The sequence below is a fragment of the Equus caballus genome, chromosome 30, assembly GCF_041296265.1.
Source record: "Equus caballus isolate H_3958 breed thoroughbred chromosome 30, TB-T2T, whole genome shotgun sequence".
NCBI classification, from domain to species: domain Eukaryota; kingdom Metazoa; phylum Chordata; class Mammalia; order Perissodactyla; family Equidae; genus Equus; species Equus caballus.
Window position 1 is genome coordinate 7583286 of NC_091713.1, and position 25100 is coordinate 7608385.

Sequence of the window (25100 nt, forward strand, 5' to 3'; positions counted from 1 at the left end):
GTCCTTAGCAATAAATAAAGAGCAAATAAATAGAAACAAAGGTTTGGCGTTTCTCTTCCGCATTTCCTTTCTTCCTGACTTTACTGTCTTGCTCTTTGTCTAGCTTCTTGAACAAGTAGCTCATTGGTTTCTAATTTTTCTTTTTAGATACATATGTTGAAGGTATCTTTCTTCTAAGTATTGTTTAATTCCATCCACCAGATTTTGCCATGTAGTGCTTTCAGCTATAAATATTTCCTGAGTTCCATATGAGATCCCTTTCAATGCAAGGTTGTATAAGTTCCCAGCCATTATTATTATTTTCTCATCTGTCGCTCCTTTTACAAGTATGTAATGTTCCTCCTTGTCACCATGTTGGTTTTGTCTGGAGCTTTACCTCCAGATTTCTATAGATATACTTTTTTATTGACAGGTAAAGGACAAAATGAGGAAATATTTTTGCTATATATAAGCATGGTATCTGTCTACACTCCTGGGACAGTGTAGACTTCTAATCTGTCACTTATCCACCTTTGTGAAAAGGAATTCTAATATTGGCTCACTGAAGTCATTTTGGTCAACAGCACAGGAAATTGGTAATATGTATGTGTGGGGACCTGGAAATGGCCACCCCAAGATATGTCTCTTTGGCATCAGGATTATTTGAGGCTGATTGCTTTTGATAAACTGGGACAGGGAAGGAGGAATGGAACTTGCCCTTTGTTAGGGCACATTTACATTTGTAAGGTAAATCTCTATCTGTAAAAGTTGCCTCCCTCTCTGTACCAGGAAGAAGAAAGGAGATGACCTTCTCTCTAAAAACTCTTAATCAATACCAAAGGCAAGGACTTAAATCTGCATTTTATTGTGCTAGTCTGGTAACCTCCTGTAACTGACTTTCCTCCCCCTCCCAATGTTGACATTTCTTAAGAATTAAGCATCTTTCCTTAGGCTAGGAACTGATTGCTGAGCTCACCTGTGACCGCCCAGCTCCAGACAATCGACTTGAGTCCTGCTATGCCCACTGAGATAGCAGACCCACTACCTGCTGTGTCCATCAAGTGCCGACAGGGCAATCTTGTGACTATTGTGGGAGGGACATTTCAATCACATGTGAAACACCCCATTTGGCGGTATATAACCACTATGTGCACCCCACTTCTTTGGTGCCCTTTCTTCTTTCAGGAAGAAAGGCACCGGGCCACGGTTCCTCATAAAGCTTTGTTTAATTTTCTCTTGCTTTTCTGTCTCATGTGAATTTAATTCGTTCTCCAGCCAGACGAACCCACATTTGGGAAGAGGAAATGTCTTCCTCCCCTACATATGTTTTCATCAGTCAGATAGTCCATGTTGTGCTGTATTCACAACAAACTCCTAAGTCTCAGCTAAAAATAACCAAGGTTTATTTCTCGAACATGCTCCATGTCATCAGGGGCTGGCTCTGTATTATCCTTGCTCAGTCTGGAGGATTGAGTAGATGGCAGCTAAAAGATGCTCGATCCAACTTCTTGCACAACTGCCAGGCAGGAAAAACACACTCCTACTGTTTGCCAAAGGTTTGCTGGAAGAGACAGCCTCATTTTTGCTCAAGTTTCATTTTCCAAAGGCTCACAAAGTCACATTTGACTTTAAGGGGCCAAGAAGATACATCCCTTCTGTGTGCCAGAGAAGAGCCGACAATATTTGGTGAACGGCAGTAATAATAACTATACACTGTGCTCTATTGTGTCTTCCAAAGCTTATTTTTGCTTTTTGTTTGTTGATTTTTTCAAAAATTCCCTTCAGTTATGTGAGTTACCGTAAATCCTTCTAGTCAATTTCTTCAATAAGAAAACTGAAGTTAGCCAGAGTTAGCTTCTTTTGCTTAAAAAAAAAACCGATCTAACGCATTAGACTTTGCGTTATAAATGTTACTGAGCAGCTTAGGAAAATGAACTTCAGTTTACACCTTGGGCTAGTTTTCAAGAAAGGGTACACACCGATTTTTGAAGGATAAGGTTTTAATAGGAAAAGAAGCAGGGCATGGCATGAGCCAATATTTAGATCCGAATAATTATTGGTGACTGCAGCATGTCAGGCAGGGAGCCAGCTGTTTTTGCATATGCTCTCTAAGTCAATTTTAATTCTTTATAAGAGCAATATGAGGTGAATCTTACTATTCATCACTTATATATGCAGAAACTGAGGGTCAGGGAGGTGAAATGACCTGTGCAAAAGTCACTTAACTAGCAAATGATGGCTTTGTTTCAAGTCCATCATCTGATCAGGCAGAGGTGAAAGAGAAGAATGCAATGTGTGTTTTTGGGTAGTGGGTACTGTTCGGTTTGGCAGGACTGTGGGATACATGAAAGGCGGAGGGGCCCTTGAGTGCTAAGGCAGAGAGTTGGAGTCTATCAGGTAGGCAGTGAGAGGAAGGTTTCCGCATCAGAGAGGGCACTGGTGGAGCCATGCCTCAGAAACATTGATCTGCTATTGTCCTCTACGATGAAGAGAAATGAGGCACGCTGGAGGCTTGGAGACCAGTTGGAGGAGCATTGTAAAAACTCACATAGGCCTGAATGGGCATGGGTGTTGGCAATGGAAAAAGAAAAAAGTATTCTATCGAGTCTCCAGATGCCCAGGGAATTGCTGAACGAAGTCTGAGTTCTCCCTATGTAGATAGCTCATACTTTTCATTATAGGTTTCTCAAGAACTTGCTCCCAGAAAAAACCTGGATGGAGAACAAAACAGGTAAGTGCCCGAGTGAGAAATCTACAAAGCTCCTCTCCCCCAAAATCACCTCTTCCCCATCTGGCATGTCTGGTTCTGGCATGTCTTGCAGGTGGTCAGTCATGTCCATCACCTGGTTCCGGTGTGTGCGACACCTGTATCTGGTGTATCCGGCAGGTGGTTCTCACAAGACTTGTAGGTGGTTCAGACGTGTCCAGAAGGTGGTTCAGGCGTGTCGGGCACCTGGTTACAGTGTGCCTGGCATGTGGTTCAGGATTCTCCATCTAGTGGTTCAGGCTGGTCTAACAGGTGGTTCAGGTGTGTCCAGCCGCTGTTTCAGCTGTTTCTGGAACCTGGTTCTGGCCTGTGCTGGACCTGTTTCTGGTGTATCCATCATATGGATCTGGCATGTCCAGCACAGTGTTTGGGCGTGTTCAGCAGGTGGCTTCAGCGTACTGGGCGCCTGGTTCCATCGTATCTGACCATTGGTTCCGTGGTGTCTGGCAGGTAGTTCCTGTGTGTCTGGCATATGGTTCCAGTATGTTCTGAAGGTGGTTCCGGCGTGTCCGACTGGTGGCTACCATGTGTCCGGAACCTGATTCCTTCGTGTGTGGTTGGTGCGTTCAATGTGTCCACGTGTTGGTTCCGGCGTGTTTGACAGTTGGTTCCCGCATGCCTGGCGGGGGATTCCAGGCTGTCTGGCAGGTTGCTCTGGCCTTTTCTGGAAATTGGTTCTGGCGTATCCAGGACCTGGTTCCGGTTTATCCAGCAGGTGATTTTGGCATGTCCGGCAGGTTGTGCTGGCGTGTTAGGCTGGTGGTTCCAGCTTGTCTGGCATGTGTTTGTGGCATGGCCAGCACCTGGTTCTGGCGTATTCGGGAGGTGGTTTCAGTGTATCTGGCACATGGTCTCGGCATATCCAACAGGTGGTTGCGAAGTGTGTGACAGGTGGTTCCTGTGTGTCTGGCATGTGGTTCTGGTACGTTCGGAAGATGGTTCCAGCATGTCCTTTGGGTGCTTCTGGCATGTCTGCAAGGTGGTTCTGGTGTGTCAGTGTCATGGTTCCAGTGTGTCCGGCGGGTGGTTCCAGGTGGTTCTGGCGTGTCTGGTGGGTGCTTCTGGTGTGTATGGCGGGTCATTCAGGCATGTCTGTATGGTGGTTCCAGAGTGTGCGGCAGGCGCTTCTGGCATGTCTGTTGGCTTTTTCCGGCTTCTAAGGGGCCTGGTTCCAGTGTATCTGGCAGGTGATTTTGGCTTGTCCAGAAGGTGGTTCCGGCGAGTGAAGCAGGTGGTTCAGGCGTGTCCAGCAGGTAGTTCATGTCTGTCAGTGATGTGGTTCCGGCATTTCCAGCACATGGTTCTGGCACTCTGAGAGATGGTTCTTTCATGCCCGTCATGTGATTCTGGAGTGTCCATCAAGTGGTTCTTGTGTATCCGGCAGGTGATTTTGGCGTTTGAGTCAGATGGTTCTGGTGTGTCCTGCAGGTGCTTCTGGCACGTTTTGGACCTGATTCTCACATCTGCGGTGGGTGGTTCCACCGTTTCCAGATGATGCTTCTGAAGTGTCCAACAGTTGGTTCCAGCATTTAAGGCAGGTGGGTCACACAAGTCCCGCCCGAATCATTCGGCTGAGGCACGAATGGTTGCCCTTCCACATGCTTAGGAGGAGAGAGACAATAGGATTTTAACCAACCACTCTTTGGAAGTTAAGAAAAACTCGCTTTCCACAGTGCTCTTACAGCATACTGGCAACCTGTCATGCCGCCCTTGTGCATGGGTGGAGAGAGTGTTCACAAAGCAGCTATGGAAGAAAGGCCAAGTTTGCTCCGCAGAGTCCTACATTGCCCTAAAATTGCAAGGCACAAAACACTGCCTCCAACCCTCAAGGGGAGATGAGCAATAATCCATCTTGCTTCCAGCTCTTTAGGAAGCTGAGAAAGAACTCACTTTCCACACTGTTCTTATAGTGTACCTTGAACATCTCATACAAAGGCACCTGAAATGCTGTTTATTTGGAGCCCTTAACTCATTGCTTTAGAACTTCTGCTTTTGGGGCATTTCCATCTTGCCAACCCAGCTCAGACAAAATGCCTACATCTTCTCCTTAAGCAAGGGGGCTGAGGCCCGAATGATTGTGCATCCACATGCTTAGGAGGAGAGAGACAATAGGCTTTTAACCAACCGCTTTTGTGCACTGGAGGAGAGAGTGTCAGAAAGCACCTATGGAAGAAAGGCCCCTTTGCTCTCAGCCGTGCCCTACATTGCTCTAGAGGTGGAAGGCACAAAGCACCGCCTCCATCCCTCAAGGGGAGACAGGACACAAACCATCTTGCTTCCAGCTCTTTAGGAAGCTGAGAAAGAAGTCGCTTTCCACAGTGCTCTTACAGCATATTGGGAACCTCTCATACACAGGCAGCTGAACGCCATTTCCTCCCAGCCCTTAACTCGCTGCTTTAGAACTTCTGCTTCTGCCACATTTCCCTCTTGCCAACTCGGCTCAGGGGTAATGGCTACATCTTCCCCTTAAGCAATGGGGCCAAGGCCCGAATGATTGTGATTCCACAAGCTTAGGAGGATAGAGACAAGAGGCTTTTAACCAACTGTCCTTGTGCATTCGTGGAGAGAGTGTCAGAAAGCCCCTATGTCAGAAAGGCCCATTTGCTCTCAACCATGCCCTATATTGCTCGAGAGGTGGATGGCACAAAGCACTGTCTCCGTCCCTCAAGCGGAGACAAGCCACAAACTGTCTTGCTTCCAGCTCTTTAGGAAGCTGAGAAAGAACTCACCTGCTGGATATGCTTGAACCAGGCACCTTAGAGGCTGGAAAAACCCGACAGGCATGCCAAAAGCACCCGCTGAACACTCTGGAACCACCACACAGACATCCCATAATGACCCAGCAGACTCACCGGAAGCACCCACCGGACACACCAGATCCACCTGGAACCACCCACTGGACACACTGGAAACATGAGTCTGACACACCAGAACCAACTTCCAGACATTCTGGAAGCACCTAACGGACAGGCCGGAACCATCTTCTGAACCTACCAGAACCACATGCCACACACTTTGGAACCACCTGTTGGATATCCCAGAACCAAGTACCAGATACACTGAAACCACCTCCCAAATATGCCAGAACCAGGTGCCAGACACGCCACAAACACCTGCCACACAAGCTGGAACCACCATCCTAACACGCCAGAACAACCAGCTGGATACGCCAAAATCACCTGCCAGATACACCGGAACCAGGTCCTGGATACGCCAGTACCAATTTCTGGAAAAGGCTGGAAAGTCTGCCAGACACGCCAGAATCACCCACCGGACATGTGGGAACTAATTGCAAGACAGGCCAGAACCAAAGCCAGGACACTCTGAAAGCATCAACCGGACAGGATGGAATCAGGTCGCAGACACACTGTTGCAACCTGCTGGACATGCCGGAACCACCTTTCGAATGTACCAGAACCATATGCCAGACACACAGGAACCACCTGCCAGACACCATGGAACCAACTGTCAGATACACCGGAACCAGGCTCCCAGTATGCTGAAGCCACCTACCGAATATGCCAGAACCATGTGCCAGACACGCTGGAACCATGTGACGGATACACCAGAAACAGGTCCAGCACAGGCCAGAACCAGGTGCCGGACACGCCTGAAACAGCTGCTGGACACACCTGAAACACCTGCTAGACCAGCTTGAACCACTTCACAGACAGTCTGGAACCACATGCTGGGCACACCAGAATCAGGTGCCCGACATGCCAGAACCACCTGCTGGACACGCCTGAAGCACCTGCCAGTCTTGTGAGAACCACCTGCCGAGAACTCCAGAAACAGGTGTTGCACACGCCAAAACCAGGTGCTGGACATGAATGAACCACCTTAAAGAAATGCCAGAACCAAGTCCCAGACACGAGTGAGTCACCTGCAAGACATGCCAGAACCAGGTGCCTGACATGCTGGAACCACCTGCCGCTCACGTCAAAATCACCTGCCGGATACGCCGGAACCATGTGCTGCACAGGCGGGAATCACGTACCAGACATGCCGGGACCACCTGTTGGATATGCCAGAACCAGGTGCCTGATTCACTGAAACTACCTGCCGGGCACACAAGAACCAGGTGTCAGACAGGCCTCGATAACCGACAGGGCACGTTGAAATCACCTGCATGATACCCCGTAACCATGTGCCAGACAGAACGGGACCACATGCCGGACACACCGGAGCCACCTCTCAGATATGCCAGAACCACATGTTGGACACGCCGGAACCATCTCCCGGACAGACCTGAACCACCTGCTGGACACGCCAAAATCACCTGCCTGATACGCTGGAACCAGGCACCTTGGATGCTGGAAAAACCTGGTAGACATGCCGTAACCACCCGCCACACACTCTGGAACCACCACACAGACATGCCAGAACGACCCGCCAGACACACTGGAAGCACCCACCAGACAAGCCAGAACCACCTGGAACCAAATGACGGACATGCTGGGACGATGACTCTGACACGCCAGAACCAACTCCCGCACATGCCTGAAGCACCCAACGGTCACGCCTGAGCCATCTTCCGAACGTACTAGAACCACATGCTAGACACTTCGGAACCACCTGCCAGACACTTCGGAACCACCAGTTGGATGTGCCACACCCAGGTACCAGATACTCTGAAACCACCTGCCGTATACGCCAGAATCAGGTGCCAGACATGCCACAAACACCTGCCACGGAGGCCGGAACCACCAGCGTAACACATTGGAACAACCTGCTGGACACGCCAAAATCACCTGCCAGATACACCAGAACCAGGTCCTGGGTACACCAGAAGCAATTTCTGGAAAAGGCCGGAACAATCTGCCGGACACACCGGAATCACCCCTGGACATGCGGGAACCAACGGCCAGACATGCTGGAACCAACACCTGGACACTCTGAAAGTACCAACCGCACACGATGGAATCAGGTCCTGGACACATGGTAGCCACCTGACGGACACGCTGGAACCACATTCAGAGCGTACCGGAACCACATGCCAGACACGCAGGAACCACCTGCCAGAAACCATGGAACCCACTGTCAGATACGCCGGAACCAGGCACCCAGTACGCTGAAGCCACCTGCCGAATATGCCAGAACCATGTGCCAGCCACACTGGAACCATGTGATGGATACACCAGAAACAGGTACAGCAGAGGCCAAAACCAGGTGCCTGAAATGCCAGAACCACCTGCTTGACACACCTGAACCACCTGTCAGTCTTGTAAGAACCACTTGCCGGATACACCAGACGCAGGTGTCGCACATGCCAAAACCAGGTGCCAGACACATCTGAACCACCTGCCAGTCTTGTGAGTACCACCTGCCAGATACACCAGACACAGGTGTCGCACATGCCAAAACCAGGTGCCGACATGACTGAACCACCTGCAAAACATGCCAGAACCAGGTGCTGGACATGCTGGAACCACCTGCCGGACACGTCGAAATCCCCTGCCGGATACGCCGGAACCACATGTCACATGTGCTGGAATCGCCTACCAGACATGCCGGGACCACCTGTTGGATACGCCGGAACCAGGTGCCTGATTCACTGAAACTACCTGCCGGACACGCCAGAATCAGGTGTCGGACACGCATTGAAAACACTCAGGATATGTCGAAATCACCTGCATGATATCCCATAACAATGTGCCAGAAAATAAAGTACCTAGGATGTGTGAAATCCTATTGAGGCATATTCATATAATGCATTTATTATCATCTTTCTCGCTTTTTCTGTTTTATTGTTATAATTTTTTTTTTTTTTGAGGAAGATTAGCCCTGACTAACATCTACCACCAATCCTCCTCTTTTTGCTGAGGAAGACTGGCCCTGTGCTAACATCCATGCCCACCTTCCTCTACATTATATGTGGGACTCCTGCCACAGCATGGCTTGATGAGTGGTGCATAGGTCTGCACCCAGGATCTGAACCGGTGAACCCCGGGCCACTGAAGGAGAACACGCAAACCTAACCACTGTGCCACCAGGCCGGCCCCAAGTTTTCTGTTTTATTAAAGCAATTTCAATTCTTGCATTGGTTTCACAAGCAGTGGTATCATCATCTTGGACAGTTTCCTCCAGAGTCACAGTATCTAAAATTTGGAGCATTTCTGTTGCTTGTTTGGATAAGTGATGTCGGAATGTCTAGTAAATCTTCCCTAGAGAACTATCTAAAAGACATCTCAATTTAGCAACTGCAGGCACATGTATATTCAACATTTCAATCGATAGTAGTTCATTTTTGTAGAACTCTTCTGATAATTCTCCCAGCTTCTCTTTAGTTTTACAGGTGTTGAAAAATCCCTCAAGTCAGTCCAACAGTTCCACTTTAACAGCAGGATATGACTTCTCTTTTAAATCTGTACCATCTGCAAACAGCACAGGCGTGTGGTCAACAAAAGTGAGTGGGAATTGGGCTGGGTACTGCCCACAATCTGAACCATCAGTGCAGCTGCCCCAATCCTGTGCAGTGGTGGCAGATCCTGAGTATTGCTGGCCAGGTAGGTCATGCTGCGGATGAGACTTAGGATGGTGCTCTGCAGCCCTCGAGCAGGCAGCGCCACACCAGCTGCCAGTTGCAAGTCCAGTCCACACTGGGTGCACATGGGGGAGCTTGGAAGCAGGAAGCCATCTGGGTGAGCAGCAGCAGGAAGTGGCTGAAGAAAAATTATGGGAAGATGAGGGGAGAAAATGTATAATAAATAAAGCTTGCCTTGTTATGCAGATAAATCTCTCAGTTAAAAAAATTCTCTAGGGGTTGGCCTGATGGTTCACTGGTTAAGTGCGCACGTTCCACTTTGGTGGCCTGGGGTTTGCCGGTTCTGATCCCGGGTGCAGACATGGCACTACTTGACACGCCAGGCTGTGGCAGGTGTCCCACACATAAAGCAGAGGAAGATGGGCGTGGATGCTAGCTCAGGGCCAGTCTTCCTCAGCAAAAAGAAGAGGATTGGCAGCAGTTAGCTCAGGGCTAATCTTCCTAAAAAAAAAAAAATTCTGTAGGGGCTGGCCTGGTGGCACACGGGTTAAATTCACACATTCTGCTTTGATGGCCTGGGGTTCACCAGTTCAGATCCCAGGTGCGGACCTACACAACACTTATCAAGCCATGCTGTGGCAGGCATCCCACGTATAAAGTAGAGGAGGATGAGCATGGATGTTAGCTCAGGGCCTATCTTTTTAAGCAAAAAGAGGAGGGTTGGTGGGGAATGTTAGCTCAGGGCTAATCTTCCTCAAAAAAAAATTCTCTAAGAGTCATTCTCTTTCTGGTGCAGATGCTTTTACTAATGGAAATTTCCTTTGTAAACATAAATTTCCTTTCCAAAGAGGAAGTCTATCCTTCATTTAAAGCAGTCAAGGTGGAGATCAAGAGTTTTTCCTGCATCTGCTGGCTCTCGATTGCTTTTGGCGCCAAATAATTTGTATGTCAAAGTACCATACTTTGGGCATCTTCAGCATTCCTTCAAGAAGAAACAACTTGTTCTTGGAAGTCTCTGTCTCCTCCCCAACCCAGATGCACTCAAGCTGTTAGGGGCCAACAGCAAACAGGGTTCTGCCTCAAGAAGCTTTGGGGAAGCCTCTTCACCCTCAAAGGCCTGAGACACACTAGAGGGATAGATCACTGCAGGTTCTTCAGCCATTGAAAATAATATAAACAGCTCCATTCTCATAAATTTAACAACTTGAAAACAAGGAACAACTTACCAAAAATTTCAAACTAACAAAACTCAACCAAGGTGATAGTATTTTCCTCAGTCGGGCGCTGCTAGCCAAGCTTTTTGCCACAAAACTCAAGACTTGGATTCACGCGACACACCTGAAGAAAGCACAAACTCTGGGGGGAACTGCACATCATTTGGTGACTTAAAAATAAAGATTTCTCCAAATGGAAGCAGACAGTATCTGATGCGAAGGTTTCCAAGGTGTCTGGACCAGGTCTGTTGGAAGTTTGTCTGCCAAACCTTTGAGGATGACATGACACTTCAGATCATCTCCAATGCCTCTGATCTTGATAGCGTGCAAACTTCAGGTAAAAAGTGCCAGAGAGTTCTCCCTCCTCTCACTCTGTGTTCCTCAAATGTGGCCGCGATAGGTTTCCAATCTGTGTGTTTTTCCTCCAACCTGGGACATGACTCCCAGAGAAGCTCCTTCCTGGCATCGAGGGACGAGAGGCTACTGAAAGTGGAAAAATCTGACTGCAGATCAACAGTGCTTTCAGAGAAAGATCGCAATCAAAATGGGGACATGTGAAAGTTAATAAACGGAAACGTAGTTGAAATAGTGTTGGAAGGCTAATAGAGGGAGTTCTCATGCCCTATGTCAAAGGCGCAGTGCAACAGGAAGAATAAAGACTTTCTCTTCCTGACCAGTCAGAAACTAAGCCAAGGAGAGACTGTCACAACTCTGCCGATGAAAAGCCACTGCCCTCAAGACTGTGTCCAATAGCCCCCACAGTTTTCCCCACTCTGAGATAAAAGAGCTTCTCCTCTCTTCCTTGCTGGGTGCTCCTGCATGGCTTGCCATGGTTGCACACTCCAAATGGCTATTCTTTGCTAATCCCAGATAAACCAATTTTTGCCAGAGAAATAACTGGCTGTCTATTTGTTTAAGGGCAAGACTTGTTAATAAGCAAGAGATGTAGAGAAAACATTTGATACAATCCAACTCCTGTTTGTCATAAAATTTTCTAGCAAGTTTGAAATAGATGGAAACTACTTTCACTTGTTGAAGGTCATCTACAGAAAATGCACAGTTGACTTCATGCTTAACAGGGAAAGACTAAATGATTCTCCCCACAATAAGGAACAAGGAAAGGAATACCACTTTCACTACTCTTATTCAACAAAATACTGAAGCTTCTGGCAATAACCGAAGTAAAGGAAATAAAAGCCATAGAGTTTAGAAAGGAAAAAATGTAACCATTCCTAGTTTCATTGTTGTCTGTGTAAAAAAACTCTGGGAATCTACAAAAAAAAAAAAAAATCAGAACTAATACATGAGTACAAAAAGTTCACCAAGTACAAAGTACAAGATCAACACACAAAAGACAATTTTATTTCTACAACTAATGATGAACCTGCAGATGATAAACTTGAAAATGCTGTATTATTTAAAACCACTCCGAAGAACATGAAATATTCAGGCATAAATTCAAGAACATGTGTACAGGATCTGATGCTGAAAATTATAAAATACCGATTACAGTGATTAAAGAAGATGCAAATAAATTGAGAGCCTTACTATTGTCAGAGACAAATGCAGCAGAAATTAGTTAAAGTGGTGAAAGCAGATTTTATTCAGTAACAGCTGACAGAAGCTGAGCTGCGCTCAGATTTGTACGGAGGTGAATCTAGAATTTTAAGGAGGGAATGAAGGAGCAGGGTTCAGGGGCTCAGTAGAGTCAAAGAAGTGAAAAAGGACAAAGGTTGGTCAGTGTAACTGTGATTAGACCCACTGTGTTCGTTACTTTGCAGTTATCAAAGTTAGGATTCTATCCTCACTCAGAAGTTGAGAGAAAGAGGCTCTATCTGTCTTAATGATCGTATTTCAAAGGAGTGGCTCTTAGGTCCTTTAGAGAATTGTGAGAGATACATATCTACAGTTGTAAGCCCTCTTTAGTAAATACTCTAAGAAGGGGGATCAGAGGCCTATAATTGGGTGTTGACTAAAATAAATAGCAAATTTTTCTGTCAGCTTTGAGCTCTCAGGAAGGCATTTTCATGGTGGGCTGGAGTCATTCCGGTTACACAGACTTATGCAGCTAGAAGCCACGCCAGAGTTTGGTTGAGTCTCCTCCTGGTGTGGGGGTTTGGAAGGAGTTGTTATGTGCTGAGAATTCTGCAGTCCTCACCATGTTACTGGATAGAATAATGAGTACAGGTCTCAATTATCCCCAAATTGATCTATAGGTCTAATATTATTCTAATAAAAATTCCACCACAGTTTGTAGACAGAGACACCTTTTTCTAAAATTTATATAGAAAGGCACATAGCTGAGAGTAGCTAAAACAATCATGACAGGAAGAATAATGCGGCAGTAAACACTTTAACAATATTTAGTATTGCCTTGTACATACTGTAATCACAGCATCATCATTTTCATTGTAGGACAGCTACATAAATCAATGGAACAGAGTAGAGAATCCAGAAAGGGACCACAGAGTTATACCTTAGTGATCTCTGACACCAAGAGTGAACCTTAATGTAAATTATGGACTTTGAGTGATAATGATGTGCCTATGTATGTTCATCAATTGTGAAAAGTATACTACTCTGACGAGGGATATTGACAACAGAAAGGTTATGCATATGTGGGGGCAAGGACTATATGAGAACACTGTGTATTTCATTAAATTTTGCTGTAAACGTAAAACTGCTCTAAAAAATAACATCCATTGATTTTTTAATAGGCAATACAAGAATACCTTGTAGTGATAAAACTGGTCATTATTTTAGCTGTGATGGATACAGAAACTTGCACATCTGATAAAATTGTACAGAACTAAATACACAGGAACAAATTAGTACAAGTAAAACTGGAGAAATCTGAATAAGATAGTGGATTGCATCAATGCCAACAAGCTGGCTCAGGTATCGTTCTATAGTTTTGCAGAATGTTATCATTGTAAGGAACTGGGTAAAGTGTACACTGGAACTTTTGGAGTTATTCCTTACAGCAGTGTAGAATCTACAACGATCACACTATAAATTTCAATTAAAAATAGTTGGCAAATGGAAAGTCAGTCTATGTTTTAAGTTAGGAAGTTTCATTAAATGGTCAGTCCCATTACTTTATAAATTGAATACAATGCCAATAAAATTTTAACGAGCTTTTCTGTTGAGTTAGATAAATGATCCTACATGGAAAAAATAAACGCATAAGCTAAGCTAGGAAAATATGGACCAGGAAGAACTCTGAGGGAGGAGCTGCTCTATCACACGCTAAAAATATTGCAGAGACTGTAATGCGACAGGAGAGGATTGTTGCATGCACAAGAAGAGGAGAGAAGGGAAAGGGAGGGGAGAGGGTGGCAGAGGTCAGGGGAGTGGGGGAGGGGTGGCCTGATTGGAAGTTGTTGACATGGGGAAGCCGGAGGTCACTAAGTAGAAGGCAGGCATCCTATGTGATGGTTTAGGGAGCATACGTGGCTTTCTCTGGCGGTCCTGTGTTGAAAGCAGAACAAGAGTTTTGGAAACTGGCAGTTACTGACCAAGTGCTGACTGTTCTGTGCTGAATGCTGCAGGGGCTGTGATTTGGCTTCTTGGGATGTTTGCTTCCCACGTTGGGGGTCAGAGTTATACTGTCATATATGATCTGGCCTTTGTCCATTTGTATATTCAGTCTCAAAAAAACAGTTGGTGCACAAATTCATCAGTTAGCTCGTCATTAAAAAATAGTCTCTTGGAAAGTTAAACCTTCGAAAGTTAAAAAGATGAAAATGGTAAAAAGATGAAAGATGCCAAATAAGTTTTATAGATAAATATGAAGAAATTGAATAAGAATCTCAAAATAAAATGTCCAGCAGTTAAGTATATTTACTTGAGAATATATCATGCAAACTATGTTTCAGTAGAGTGTCATTTTTATTATCAGCATAGGAGAAAAGATGAGTTATGGAAGGGATTCTGCTCATGCTCAGTTATTTCCTTTACTTAACATTAAATCTTGAATAAAGTATAATGTCAAGCTGACTCATTTACTCCTTCATTTTAAAAGCTGAAGACTATTTCCTTGGTTTTTAAATAATGAGGTGTAAAGGAGGGGGTGAGGTGTTGAAAATAACTTCCACTGAGATTGACAGTAGCAATTGCTCTTGATTTTTTTGAGAGTCGTGGGGTCACCCATCAAAGCAGGAATGCTATTTATGTTCAGAAATTAAGAATCTGAATTTTATTAGAAATTTTGACTTTTATACACCCTCAAAAAGTAAACTTAGGAATTTATTTGAATTTTTAGCTCTGTTGAGGTATGAGTAATAGACAAAAAATGCACACGTTTTCTATATGTGTATTGGTTAGTTTGGACATATGCATACACCCATGATATCATCCCCACAACCAAGTGCTGAACGCATCCATGACCTCCAAAACTTTCCTTGTGATTTTTGTGTGTTTTTTTAAGCTTAGGAATTTCATGGATTTTAACCTAATGCTCAGATAAAAGAGGGAGAAGATGAGGTGTACATTGTTTCATTATGGTACCTTAAGACATAGACTTTCAACATACACATGACTTCTGAAAAGCAACATTTATTACTTTCACAATGAAATATTTTCTCCTATTTCCTTCAAATATATGGCCTTCTTATTCTACCCCCCACCCACTTCCTTTTTGAGTAGGGACTCAGGAGAAATTTCCAATGGTACAAACAAACAGGGTCCAAGGGGTGGCTGCCCCTCAGCCCTGCAGGCTTTTCCCCTGTGAGAAGCGACCACTTTGCACGTGTGTGAGCCAGTGTGGAACAGGACAGAGTATGTCTGCAGACTGGTTCAGCCTGCTGAGCCCCTTTGCTGCTTCTAACCTATGGCCACGAAAAAGGCTAAATGGAGGGAAATTAAACTTTGATGTGTTGATGATTGAAAAGGAAAGTGCCTTGCTTTCTAAGGGATAAAGTCATTTGGAGGAAAATGAAATAACTATCATAGTTATTTTTTCCTATCTTATTTTTCCACTGAAGCCACTAGATATTTCAATCTTTCTGACTTCCTAACAGAATCCAGTAGTACTTTCCTTTTCTAAGGCCAATGAACTGTTATGTAAGGGGCTTCTATTGCTTTTTCCAAACCCTCCCGGGATTCTGTTTATCTACTGTTCGTTTTTCACCCCCTGCTTTTCAGATTGCTTTGTTCACTGTCCTTGTAAAATAAATGTGGCTCATTAAAATAACCAGCATTAATATGTATCTCTTTCACTGCATTTTATTTAAGAAATATGCTGAAGATTTTCTGTATTCTGCATGTGAATCCTTTGCTGAATATTGGAAGTGGGACAATCTCTTCGCATCCTGTGACTTGCAAATTCCCTCTTGTAATGTGTCTTATGATGAACCGAAAGCCTAAATTTTAATGAATCCCAGTTTACCGATATTTCTTTTATGGAGAGTGTGTGTGTGTGTGTGTGTCTCCTTTGAGAAGTTTTTTCTACCCTGTGGTCCCAAGGATGTTTTCTTATGTTGTCTTCTAGAAGTTTCATTATTTTACCTTTCCCCTTTAGGTCAAAGTGTCCAGGAATTGAGTTTTGTGTGTTGTGAGGGTAGGGCTCAAGGTTTCCTTTACATCCATATGCCCGTCTCTACGAGTAATAACAGGCAGCATTGGGACAGGTGGACACAAGCCTGGGAGTTAGGGGTCCTGTATTCTCAGCCTTAACCTCCCTTTAAAGCACCCTCTGAACGTGGGCAGGTGATTTTCCCAGTTCTCCCTCCTCTCAGACTCCTTCCTTCCTCTCTTCCTTCTATCCTTCATTCCTCCGTCCCTCCCTCCCTCCAATCTTTCCTTCCTTCCTTCCATCTATCCACCCGAGCATCTGTCCAGGTATCAATCTGTCCAACTGTCCTCCTGCCTGTTCGCCTGTTTGTCCTTCTTCTCTCCTTCCGTCCTCTTTCCTCCCATGTCTCAACTTCTCTTCCTTGTCTTTGTTCTTCCTGCTTTCCCTGTGACCCTCCATTTGTCCGCTCTTCCTCTGTCCATCCAGGTATCCCCTCTATCTGTGCCTCTACTTATCTCTTTGTCGCGTCTCTCTCTTCTTCAAGCACACTGTCTCTCTTGGGTTCATCTCACTCACAGGCTCGAACATCCCTCTACTCACACAATCCCTCCTTCTGTCACTCACATTTATGGCTCACCTGTGAATGGTTGTCCCGGGACAGCCACTGTTGGAGTGCAGATGAGCCTGTGGGGCTTCACCCACTGTGTGGGGTCTCTGTCTCTCCCAGACGACAGCCCTTTCCACAGCTCCTGAGCTGGGCAGCATGTTCCTGCCTACTTCCTCATTGCTTGAGCAACCAGAAGACACCACAGGCCTAGGGGGCCCCTCTCCCTTCCCCAGAGGAGCTCTCCAGCCCCACACCTCAACTGACCAATTCTTACTGGGCAGCTGGGAAGCCGATGTGTGCAATTCTGCTTTGAGGGCAAGCATGTTGATCACAAGGATTATACCAATATTTCAATCTGATGCAGCCCACAGAGAGCCCCTGGTCTTGTCAAAGTCACAGAAAATTCTAATACAAGGTGGGATGTTTTGAGGAGAAGCACCTGGCATCCTTTGGGTGGGAAGAGCTCTCTGGAGGAAGTTTTGCCCAATTGGGGTCTTTAAGAAGGAGTAGGAGTTATATAGGGAAATAAGGTGTGGAGCATGTTCCTGGCAGAGGAAATTGCATGAGCAATGGCCCTGTAGGCAAAAACAGCATAGTGTACAGGAGAATTGACAGGAATTTGGTTTGCCTGAAGCACAAAGCCTAACTCAGAGTGAATGCATCAATGAGGCTGAAGAGTCAGCAGGAGTCAGATGTGCAAGGGCTTTGAGTGCCAGGTCAAGAAGTTTGAACTTAACCCTGAAGGACTTAGGGAGCCATGGGTGATGCTAGAGCAGGAGTGTTCTAGTGAGATCTTCATTTCAGAAAAATGCTTCTAATGTTCAAGGCAGAGAACATCCTTTAGACAATGCATCCAGTGAGCATGTTAGGGTGTTGGTTCCCGTGAGAAAAGATCAGACCTACCTGGGACGTGAATGAACAGAAGGAACGCATTGAGGAGCAATCTGTAAGTGCAATTGGTGTTACTGGCAGGGGAGGGAGGAGGAGCTGAGAGATATGCTGGCTTCGACTTGGACGAGCACAGCATTGGGTGGTGGTTCCACTGGGAGCAAAGGCAACAGATGATACTGAGTTCAGGCTTCTGGTCTGGTCTCAGGCCAGCTCTCAGTGATGGCCATCTCTCTCCCTCTCTTCTTGCAGCCAAGGGGCACGACCTGAAGGCCCTCACACTCAACTCCACCATCTCCAGTATTTGACAGACATGAGCAAGGGCTCAGCCACATTGAACTCCACTGAGAGAGTCCTGCAGCACCTGATGAGACCCTGGTGCCAGCAGCTCCCGGCAGGGTGAGTCCCAGCCAGCCGTACCCCACCTGCTGTCTCTCCTGCTCGTCCTCCTCCTGCCTCCTCCCCTGCTTGGATCCTTGTTCAAGAAGAGCAGCCTGGGCCCCTTGTCTTGGGCTGTAGACTGATCTCCCTCAGGGAAGTCCCTTTTCTGAGCATTTGAGAGTCATGAACACTTTCGGTGACCACCCCAGTTTTCACTCTTCCCACTGACTGCCAATTTGCTCCTCCCTCCCTCTGGCCCCCATTATCAGAGGATTCAGGACATCTCTCTAGAGTCCCCACATTCCTCTCTCCCCGGGCCTGTGGAGGAAGGGGCAGCCTCCAGCATGGAAGCTGTCTGCACCTACCACCCTGACCCCATGGCTCATGATGGAGAGTGTGACAGAGACCCCATGTGACAGAGAGCAGCATTCCTGGGTGCTGAACCAGCTGATCCACCATGTGACCCAGAGGGGGCCTCTACTGCCTGGTCAGGGACAGCCTTTTTGTCAGTGGTGAGTGTTCATGCTGAGCTGGATTGACAGTGAGCGTTACTTATGCCTGTTCTGCTTTATTTCCTCTCTAACATGTCAGCCCAGGTTCTGAGTGGGGGACACAGAAACCGCATATGTATAAAGTTTCAACTTACAAACGGAGACTATGTAAATGGATTTGTTGATCCCAATAAAAAAAAATGTGAACTATCTCACTATTAATTTTTATATAGATTGCCTGGACAAATGGTAATATCTTGGTTATAATGGGTTTAAATATACTATTAAAATTAGTTTAACTTGTTTATTTTTACTTTTTTAAATGTGAGTATTTAAAAAAAGTTTAAATTTCATAAGATAGAGTGTGAAATTCTACTGTTGGACAGCACTGTTCAAGACATGAAAATAAAGCCCAGAGAAAGTGGTTAGAGACAATTTTTCCAAGGAAAGGAGTCAATCTGACCCACGTGGCAAGATGCAGAAAACAGTCTCATACACACATACACACACACACTTAGAAAGCAAGACCAACATCATCATAGAGTTGAACCACTACTTCTCAAGTGGCAAGAGGTTGCAGTCCTGCATTGCAGCCAAGATCCCAGAGAGGTTTTCGGTGGGTGTGATTGAAGGAAGGGGCCCAGGTAAGGGAAACTTGAGGAAGTGACCTCACTTCCTTGGAGACAGACCCCAACAGAACTTAGCACACTGGTCTCCAGGCGCCCACATTCTAGACATAGCATCCTATTGAGCCCACTTGAGTGGCGACACTGAAGACAAGAGGATGTTCTCCTGTTGTCTCCCGAGTTGTGGAGGCTCCGGCTTCAGGAAATCCAAGAGAAAGAGACTTTTCAGTCACTATAGACACTGGCTTGGCCCTCACCTGCACCGCCTCTGTCCAACTGGCAGGAGGAGCACTCAGGTAACACAGGGAAAGCCAACCGGGTTAGGCCACAATTGGATGCCACCCACACACCACTTTGAGCCTCCTTGTGTGTCGGGGGGGAGTGGAGTGAGGGACAGCGCTGTGGAGCGGGGACCCACCGTGAGCATGAGACATTTGCTTGGCCTTAGAACCCTGGCAGTGTGTCATGTTCCCAGCCTAGGTGGTGGCTAGCAGGATGGGAGAGTGAGTGCTGGGGACCAAGCTCCTCTGCCCATAAGTTAGTCCTGAGCCCTCCGGGTGTCATCTCATTCCCCCCTTGGCTGGAGGTCTACGTAGATGCTGCTGTGTACATGATCTGTGCCAGGGTTTCCTCCTGTGGCCAAGTCGAGGCAGGCCCCTGAGACCTCCCTGCCCAGCTCTCGGGCACTGTCTTTGCAGAGATGCATGCAGGAGACGGTTGAAGAGCTGGCAGATGGCTTCGGGTACTCCATCTCCCTGGACCGGGCGCAGCTCCACCCCGCCAACAATAGTGACCAGGGCTGCTCTGAGGTGAGAGTGGGCACAGAGGGGTCTTCCCACCCAGAACCCTGAGATGACCAGGCCCGGCCCAGAATCCAAATTCAAACTCAGGTTCTCCTGCCTGTCCTTGGCCGATCATTCCCTCCATTCTCTCCTATAGAGCCTCTACATAGGGCAACTGAAAACATGCACACTTGCTCCCCTAGTTCCAGAGATATATGATACAGGGAGAGAGAGAGATGGAAACATGAGGAGGGAAGGAGGGAGGGGGCTGAAGAAAATGAGTAAGAAGGAAGGGCCAGGCTTTTTGTTCTTAACCCTGGGTTGCGTGCCATCCCATCACCTTGGCTGCATTCTGTTCAGAAGCCAGTTCCTGACCACTGTGTGTTCCACAAGGATGCGCACAGCAGAAGACAGTGAGCACCGGGAGCCGTGGTGGAGGCTGCCCACCACATAGGCCGACACGAGGCACTTGGGTCTGATTCTAAGTCAAACAGGAGACCATGCAAGGTTTCATGCCAGTGAATGGAAATATCTGAATTTCCCCTAATTTCCACCTCTTAAAGGTGCAGAGCTGGAACCCAGGCCTGTTTTGAGGGCTACTCCACACTACATCCCACCCCTTCTTGTCATTCATTCATCTCTAAGTGTGTGCATCAGACACATGGTAACCAGACCACAGGTGTTGTCGCTATTGTCTGTTCTACACCTGAGGATGTCCCGAGGGAGATATTTCTGGCATTGTCCCCATCGTGCAGGTTGGGTGATTGAGGAGCCCCTGGGAGGCACGATGGCGTTTCCAGGACACAGAGCTTGTAGGAAAAAAGAGGTCGGAACTCAGCTGCATGTCCTCAAGCTTGAACCCTGCTTTCATCACAGGGTCCTGTGTTGGGATCTGTGCTGGCTATTTTTGTACAGTTCTGGAGGTGACATGGGCAAGGAGGGTGAGCAGCCAAGATCCCAGAGGGGTTTTCGGTGGGTGTGACTGAAGAAGGGGCCAAGGTAAGGGAACCCAGAGGTAGTGACCTCACTTCCTTGGAGACAGACCCCAACAGAACTTAGCACACTGGTCTCCAGGCACCCACATTCTAGACATAGTGTCCTACGGAGCTCACTTGAGTGGAGACGTTCAACAGAACAGCATGTTTTCCTGTTGTCTCCCGAGTTGTGGAGGCTGTGGCTTCAGGAAAGCCAAGAAAAAGAGACTTTTCAGTCACTATAGACACTGGCTTGGCCCTCACCTGCACCGCCTCTGTCCATTTGTCAGGAGGAGCCCTCAGGTAACACAGGGCAGGCCAACAGGGTTAGGCCACAACTGGGTGCCACCCGCACACCCCTTTGAGCCTCCTTGTGTGTCGGGGGGGAATGGAGTGAGGGACGGCGGGGCAGAGCGGGGACCCACCCTGGGCAGGAGCCGTTTGCTCGGTGTTGGAAGCCTGACAGTGCGTCTTGTTCCTAGCCTAGGTGGTGGCTAACATGATGGGAGAGTGGGTGCTGGGGACCAAACTCCTCTACCCATAGGTTAGTCCCGAGCCATCCAGGTATCATCTCATTCCCTCCTTGGCTGGAGGTCTATGCAGACGCTGCTGGGTACCTGATCTGTGCTGGGGTTTCCTCCCGTGGCCAAGCCGAGGAAGGCCCCTGAAACCTCCCGGCCCGGCTCTCGGGCACTGTCTTTGCAGAGCAGCACACAGGAGGTGGTCGAAGAGCTGACGGATGGCTTCGGGTACTCCATCTCCCTGGACAGGGACCAGCTGCACCATGCCACCATCAATAACCAGGGCTGCTCTGAGGTGAGAGTGGGCACAGAGGGGTCTTCCCACCCAGGCCCCTGAGATGACCAGGGCAGGCCCAGAATCCAACCTCAAACTGCTGTTCTCCTGGGACCCTAACAGGGCTGTCCCCCATGAGTGTCCCACAGTCCCAAAGGAATCTGGACTTCCGCTCTTCCCCACCAGCTGCATAGGAGGGTAGGAGGGCAGTCTTTGCATTTCCCTAGGAAGATTAGAGAAAAGGTTGTTGTCGTTGTCACTTCCCAATAGGCCCTGAGTATCTTTGAATTTTGCCTTTTTTGGAAAATGGAACCTCGACAACGAGGGTCTCCAAACTCCCTTTAATGTAAGAGAAATAACCATCAGCGTGTTTTGGAAGTCAAAGGGATTCTCAGAGTGTGTCACTGCCTTGTACACTGTTTCCAGACCTGGGAGGGGTGGGGTGGCTGCATAACGTTTCCCTCCAGGTCGGGGCCCACTGAAGCCTCAGGCAGTTAGAGGGGCTGGCCCTCGGCCCTCACTTTGGGTGGTTCTCAGTTCTGACCCACAGGACCTAGAGAAGCCACTGGGCATGCCTAAGCCTCTGCTCTCCTCTGTGGAGAGGGGGTGTCTGTTGAGGATTCACTGGGCTGGTGCTCTGCACAGAGGGAGCTCTGTTGTCCCTCAGCAAGCAAATGGCCTCGAGGGAGCTCAGTGTGGAATCCTTCAACACACCCAAAGTCAGATTGTACTGTGAGAGCCCAGAACCTTGCTGAGTGTGGGAGCTCATGTGTCTCCTGTTGCAGATGTGTGGGAGGGGCTAGGAGTTCCTGGGTCAGCTGCAGACCTTGATAATCCTGGTGGTTTGAAGTGGTGGTCCTGACCCTCTGTCCTCCTCATCCCACCCAGAGTGAAGATGAGTCCACTCTGTCTGTCACTGAGGCCTGCAGGATGCGTGCCCTCCAGGCAGGCGTGATGCAGAGGCTCTCAGAGTCTGTGCTGACAGCCTTCCCCAGCAGAGTCCTCTGCAGTGTCATCACCTCCCTCTGCAGCTACTCAGGCTCCAGCACAGCCCACCAGGTGCTGGACCAGCTGTTTCCCAGGTGACTGCCCACCTCCTCCTCAGCACAGTGGTGACTCTGCCCACTGCCAGCTGTGTGTCTTGCCTTGGGAATGTCACCGCATCTCTCTGAGCCTGAGTTGGCTCCTCTGAAACGTGGGGTGGGAGAGGATGTACTTGCTAGGCTTCTCCCAGGAATGAATGGGATCAGCCCTCCAGGTGCTGCCCTGGTGCCCGGCTCTGCAGAGAGGGTGGTGGGCCATGCTGTGGTTGCTGGTGGTGATTATTTCTCTGTCCCCCACGGAAAGTAGTCTTCGTCTCCCTTCACTGGCTTGTGGCTTTTTGAGTTTGGAAAAGCACCTGGAGAGCACCCTGTCAAGGAGTTTGAGATGCCATCCAGCTGGTCCTGGTGCTTGTCCTTGGTGTAGCCACTTAGGGATCTCTAGGGCCACAGAGGGGCCACAGGCCCACTCAGACACCTGGGGTGGTTCTGGTTGGAGTTCATTTAACAATGTCTATGAAGGACGTACTGTGTGCAGGGCATCTGGACACACTAAGGGTCACTCAATAAATGAAGCAGACAGCCTCCCTGGTCCTCCTCTCTAATCTGAGAGTCAGTCACACTTGACATCATTCCTAGGTCCCATCTCCCCTCCATCCCGGCCGATGCCCTCATCCCCTTTGGGACACATGGAGGCAGCTTGGCCCATTGTGTGCAGGATGCTGGAAGACAGCACCACCTCCCAAAGTGAGTGGTCTTTGGGTGCAGACGGATGGCCTCCTGTCTCTAGCAAACAGGGTGCGGGGAGAGGATGGAGGCTGTGGCCGGGTCAGGCCTGGGAGAACCCTGCATCTCACCCATCTTGTGATTCCCATGGGAGGGCTGAGTTCTGGTGGCTTCCACTCCAGCAGGACTGGACTCAGAGCTATGCATGGGTCCCAGGCCCCCTGAGAACCGGAAGGGAGGCTGGGCTGAGTTGCCTCCTAGAGACCCAATCCCAGCAGAGTCACAGCTCCTTCTGCCTCCCTTTCTCCACATCCACCCCTTGTGAGCACCACCACCAGGTCCATAGTAGGAGGTGTGTGAGCCAGCTGCTCACAGATCTGCTGGAGTCTTCATTCCAGTGGTCCACTTGCATGGAGGGCTGGGGTGGGCTGTGTCCAGACCCTTGGGGAGGAGAGTGTCAGTAGGAACAAGAGACTCTCACAGACTCTGTGTTCGGCCTGCTGGATGAGCAGGCCTGCCACTGCCAGGACAGCCAGCGGGGGCTCAGGGCTGGGATGGGCCCCTCCTCTGGAGGGGGAGGGGATGGCACAGGGGCCCAGATGCTAACAAGAGTGCCTTGGGCGGGCAGTGTTTAAGGAAAGGCCGGGCCACTGACTCTCTGGCCCATCTGCCTCCCCGCAGTGCTATCTATTTCCTGCTGGGAACCTGGCTGGGCCAAGGACAGGATTGCAGGGAGCCCCTACAGTTTCCATGCTGGACCCTGCAGCTGGCCAATCTGCACGTCAGCTTTGGTGGCTCACATGTGGAGGACCATGCCTACCTTCTGCCAGGACACCTGGAGCACCTGAAGGCCATTGAGGCCAAACAGAAAGGTGAGGGGACTGGAGTCTGAGAAGACTGTCTGTGTTGAGGTTCATGGTCTAGAGTTCCCTTAAAGGTGGTGGAGTCCTTCCTATCTTTGGAAAGGCACAGAAACTGTCAGGTGTGTGGGTGAAACTTTCTCCTTATCCTGCTGCAGAGCCAGCTCCAAAGCTCCTGCCACATCCAGAGCCAGAGCCAGAGCCAGAACCAGCCCCTGGGCTACAGCCATCTCCACTTCCAGCCCCACCACCCATGGCAGAGCTGGAGCCAGCGTCACCTGCATCGGACCCTACAGGGCTGGAGGAAGGGGCACCATTAGCTTCAGCCTTAGTGCCAGCTCCTGAACTAGAGCCCACTGGACCCTGGGCTGTGACCACCGAAAACCAGCTGCTGGAGGAGAAGCCGAACATCTTGGACTTACCTCCCCGGCTGGTGGCAGAGCAGCTGACAAGGATGGAGGCAGTGAGCAGTGGGGCTTGCAGGGCAGGGGGGCCCTGCCTTCCTGTGCCATGAGCTGCCCCACACCTGCCATTCCCTGATCCAAAATCTGATGATCTGGGTTCACATTCCTGCTCCCCCGTTACCAACACTGCGACTTGGGCACTTTCTTAACCCCAAGCACTTGCTGTCCCCACGTGCACAGCAGAGCCAGACACTAAGGGCACCTGCTGCACGGGGTGGCTGTGCCGATGAATGAGGTGGAACAGAGAGGAAGTTGGGCAGGGTCTGGCCCTTTGGTGCAGGAGGGAGCTCACTGAAGTGCTGCCAGGTCCTTGGGCCGATCACGCGTGTGCCCAGGGGGCCTTCAAATCCTCAGCACACATCAGGCATGTGATGTGTACTGACTCCAGCAGAGACAATCACATAAAGCCGGTGCTTCTCCCTGCCTCGGGGGAATGTGCATGGGAATGGGGAGTGGGACCCGAGAGGGGACTGCGATGGGTGGAAGATGTCCCTTGGGGTGGGCTGG

At 48.6% G+C, this 25100-nt stretch overlaps 1 protein-coding gene across 8 annotated transcripts in view; it reads left to right on the forward strand.

Moving 5' to 3' along the window:
* LOC138921490 (ral guanine nucleotide dissociation stimulator-like) overlaps positions 1-25100 on the forward strand; it is a 265069-nt gene that overhangs the window by 235038 nt on the left and 4931 nt on the right. For 4 of the 8 annotated variants that reach the window (XM_070255648.1, XM_070255645.1, XM_070255646.1 and 1 more), the window contains 7 exons: positions 17707-19248; positions 19651-19761; positions 21414-21524; positions 22392-22585; positions 23183-23290; positions 23951-24141; positions 24288-24592. In XM_070255648.1, coding sequence (XP_070111749.1) covers positions 19111-19248; positions 19651-19761; positions 21414-21524; positions 22392-22585; positions 23183-23290; positions 23951-24141; positions 24288-24592 — 1158 coding nt within the window. In that variant the 5' untranslated portion in view covers positions 17707-19110. Of the gene's footprint in view, positions 1-16909; positions 17513-17706; positions 19249-19650; positions 21253-21413; positions 21525-22391; positions 22586-23182; positions 23291-23950; positions 24142-24287; positions 24593-25100 lie in introns of those variants that run through there. The other 4 variants (XM_070255650.1, XM_070255644.1, XM_070255649.1 and 1 more) reach the window with 4 other exon arrangements.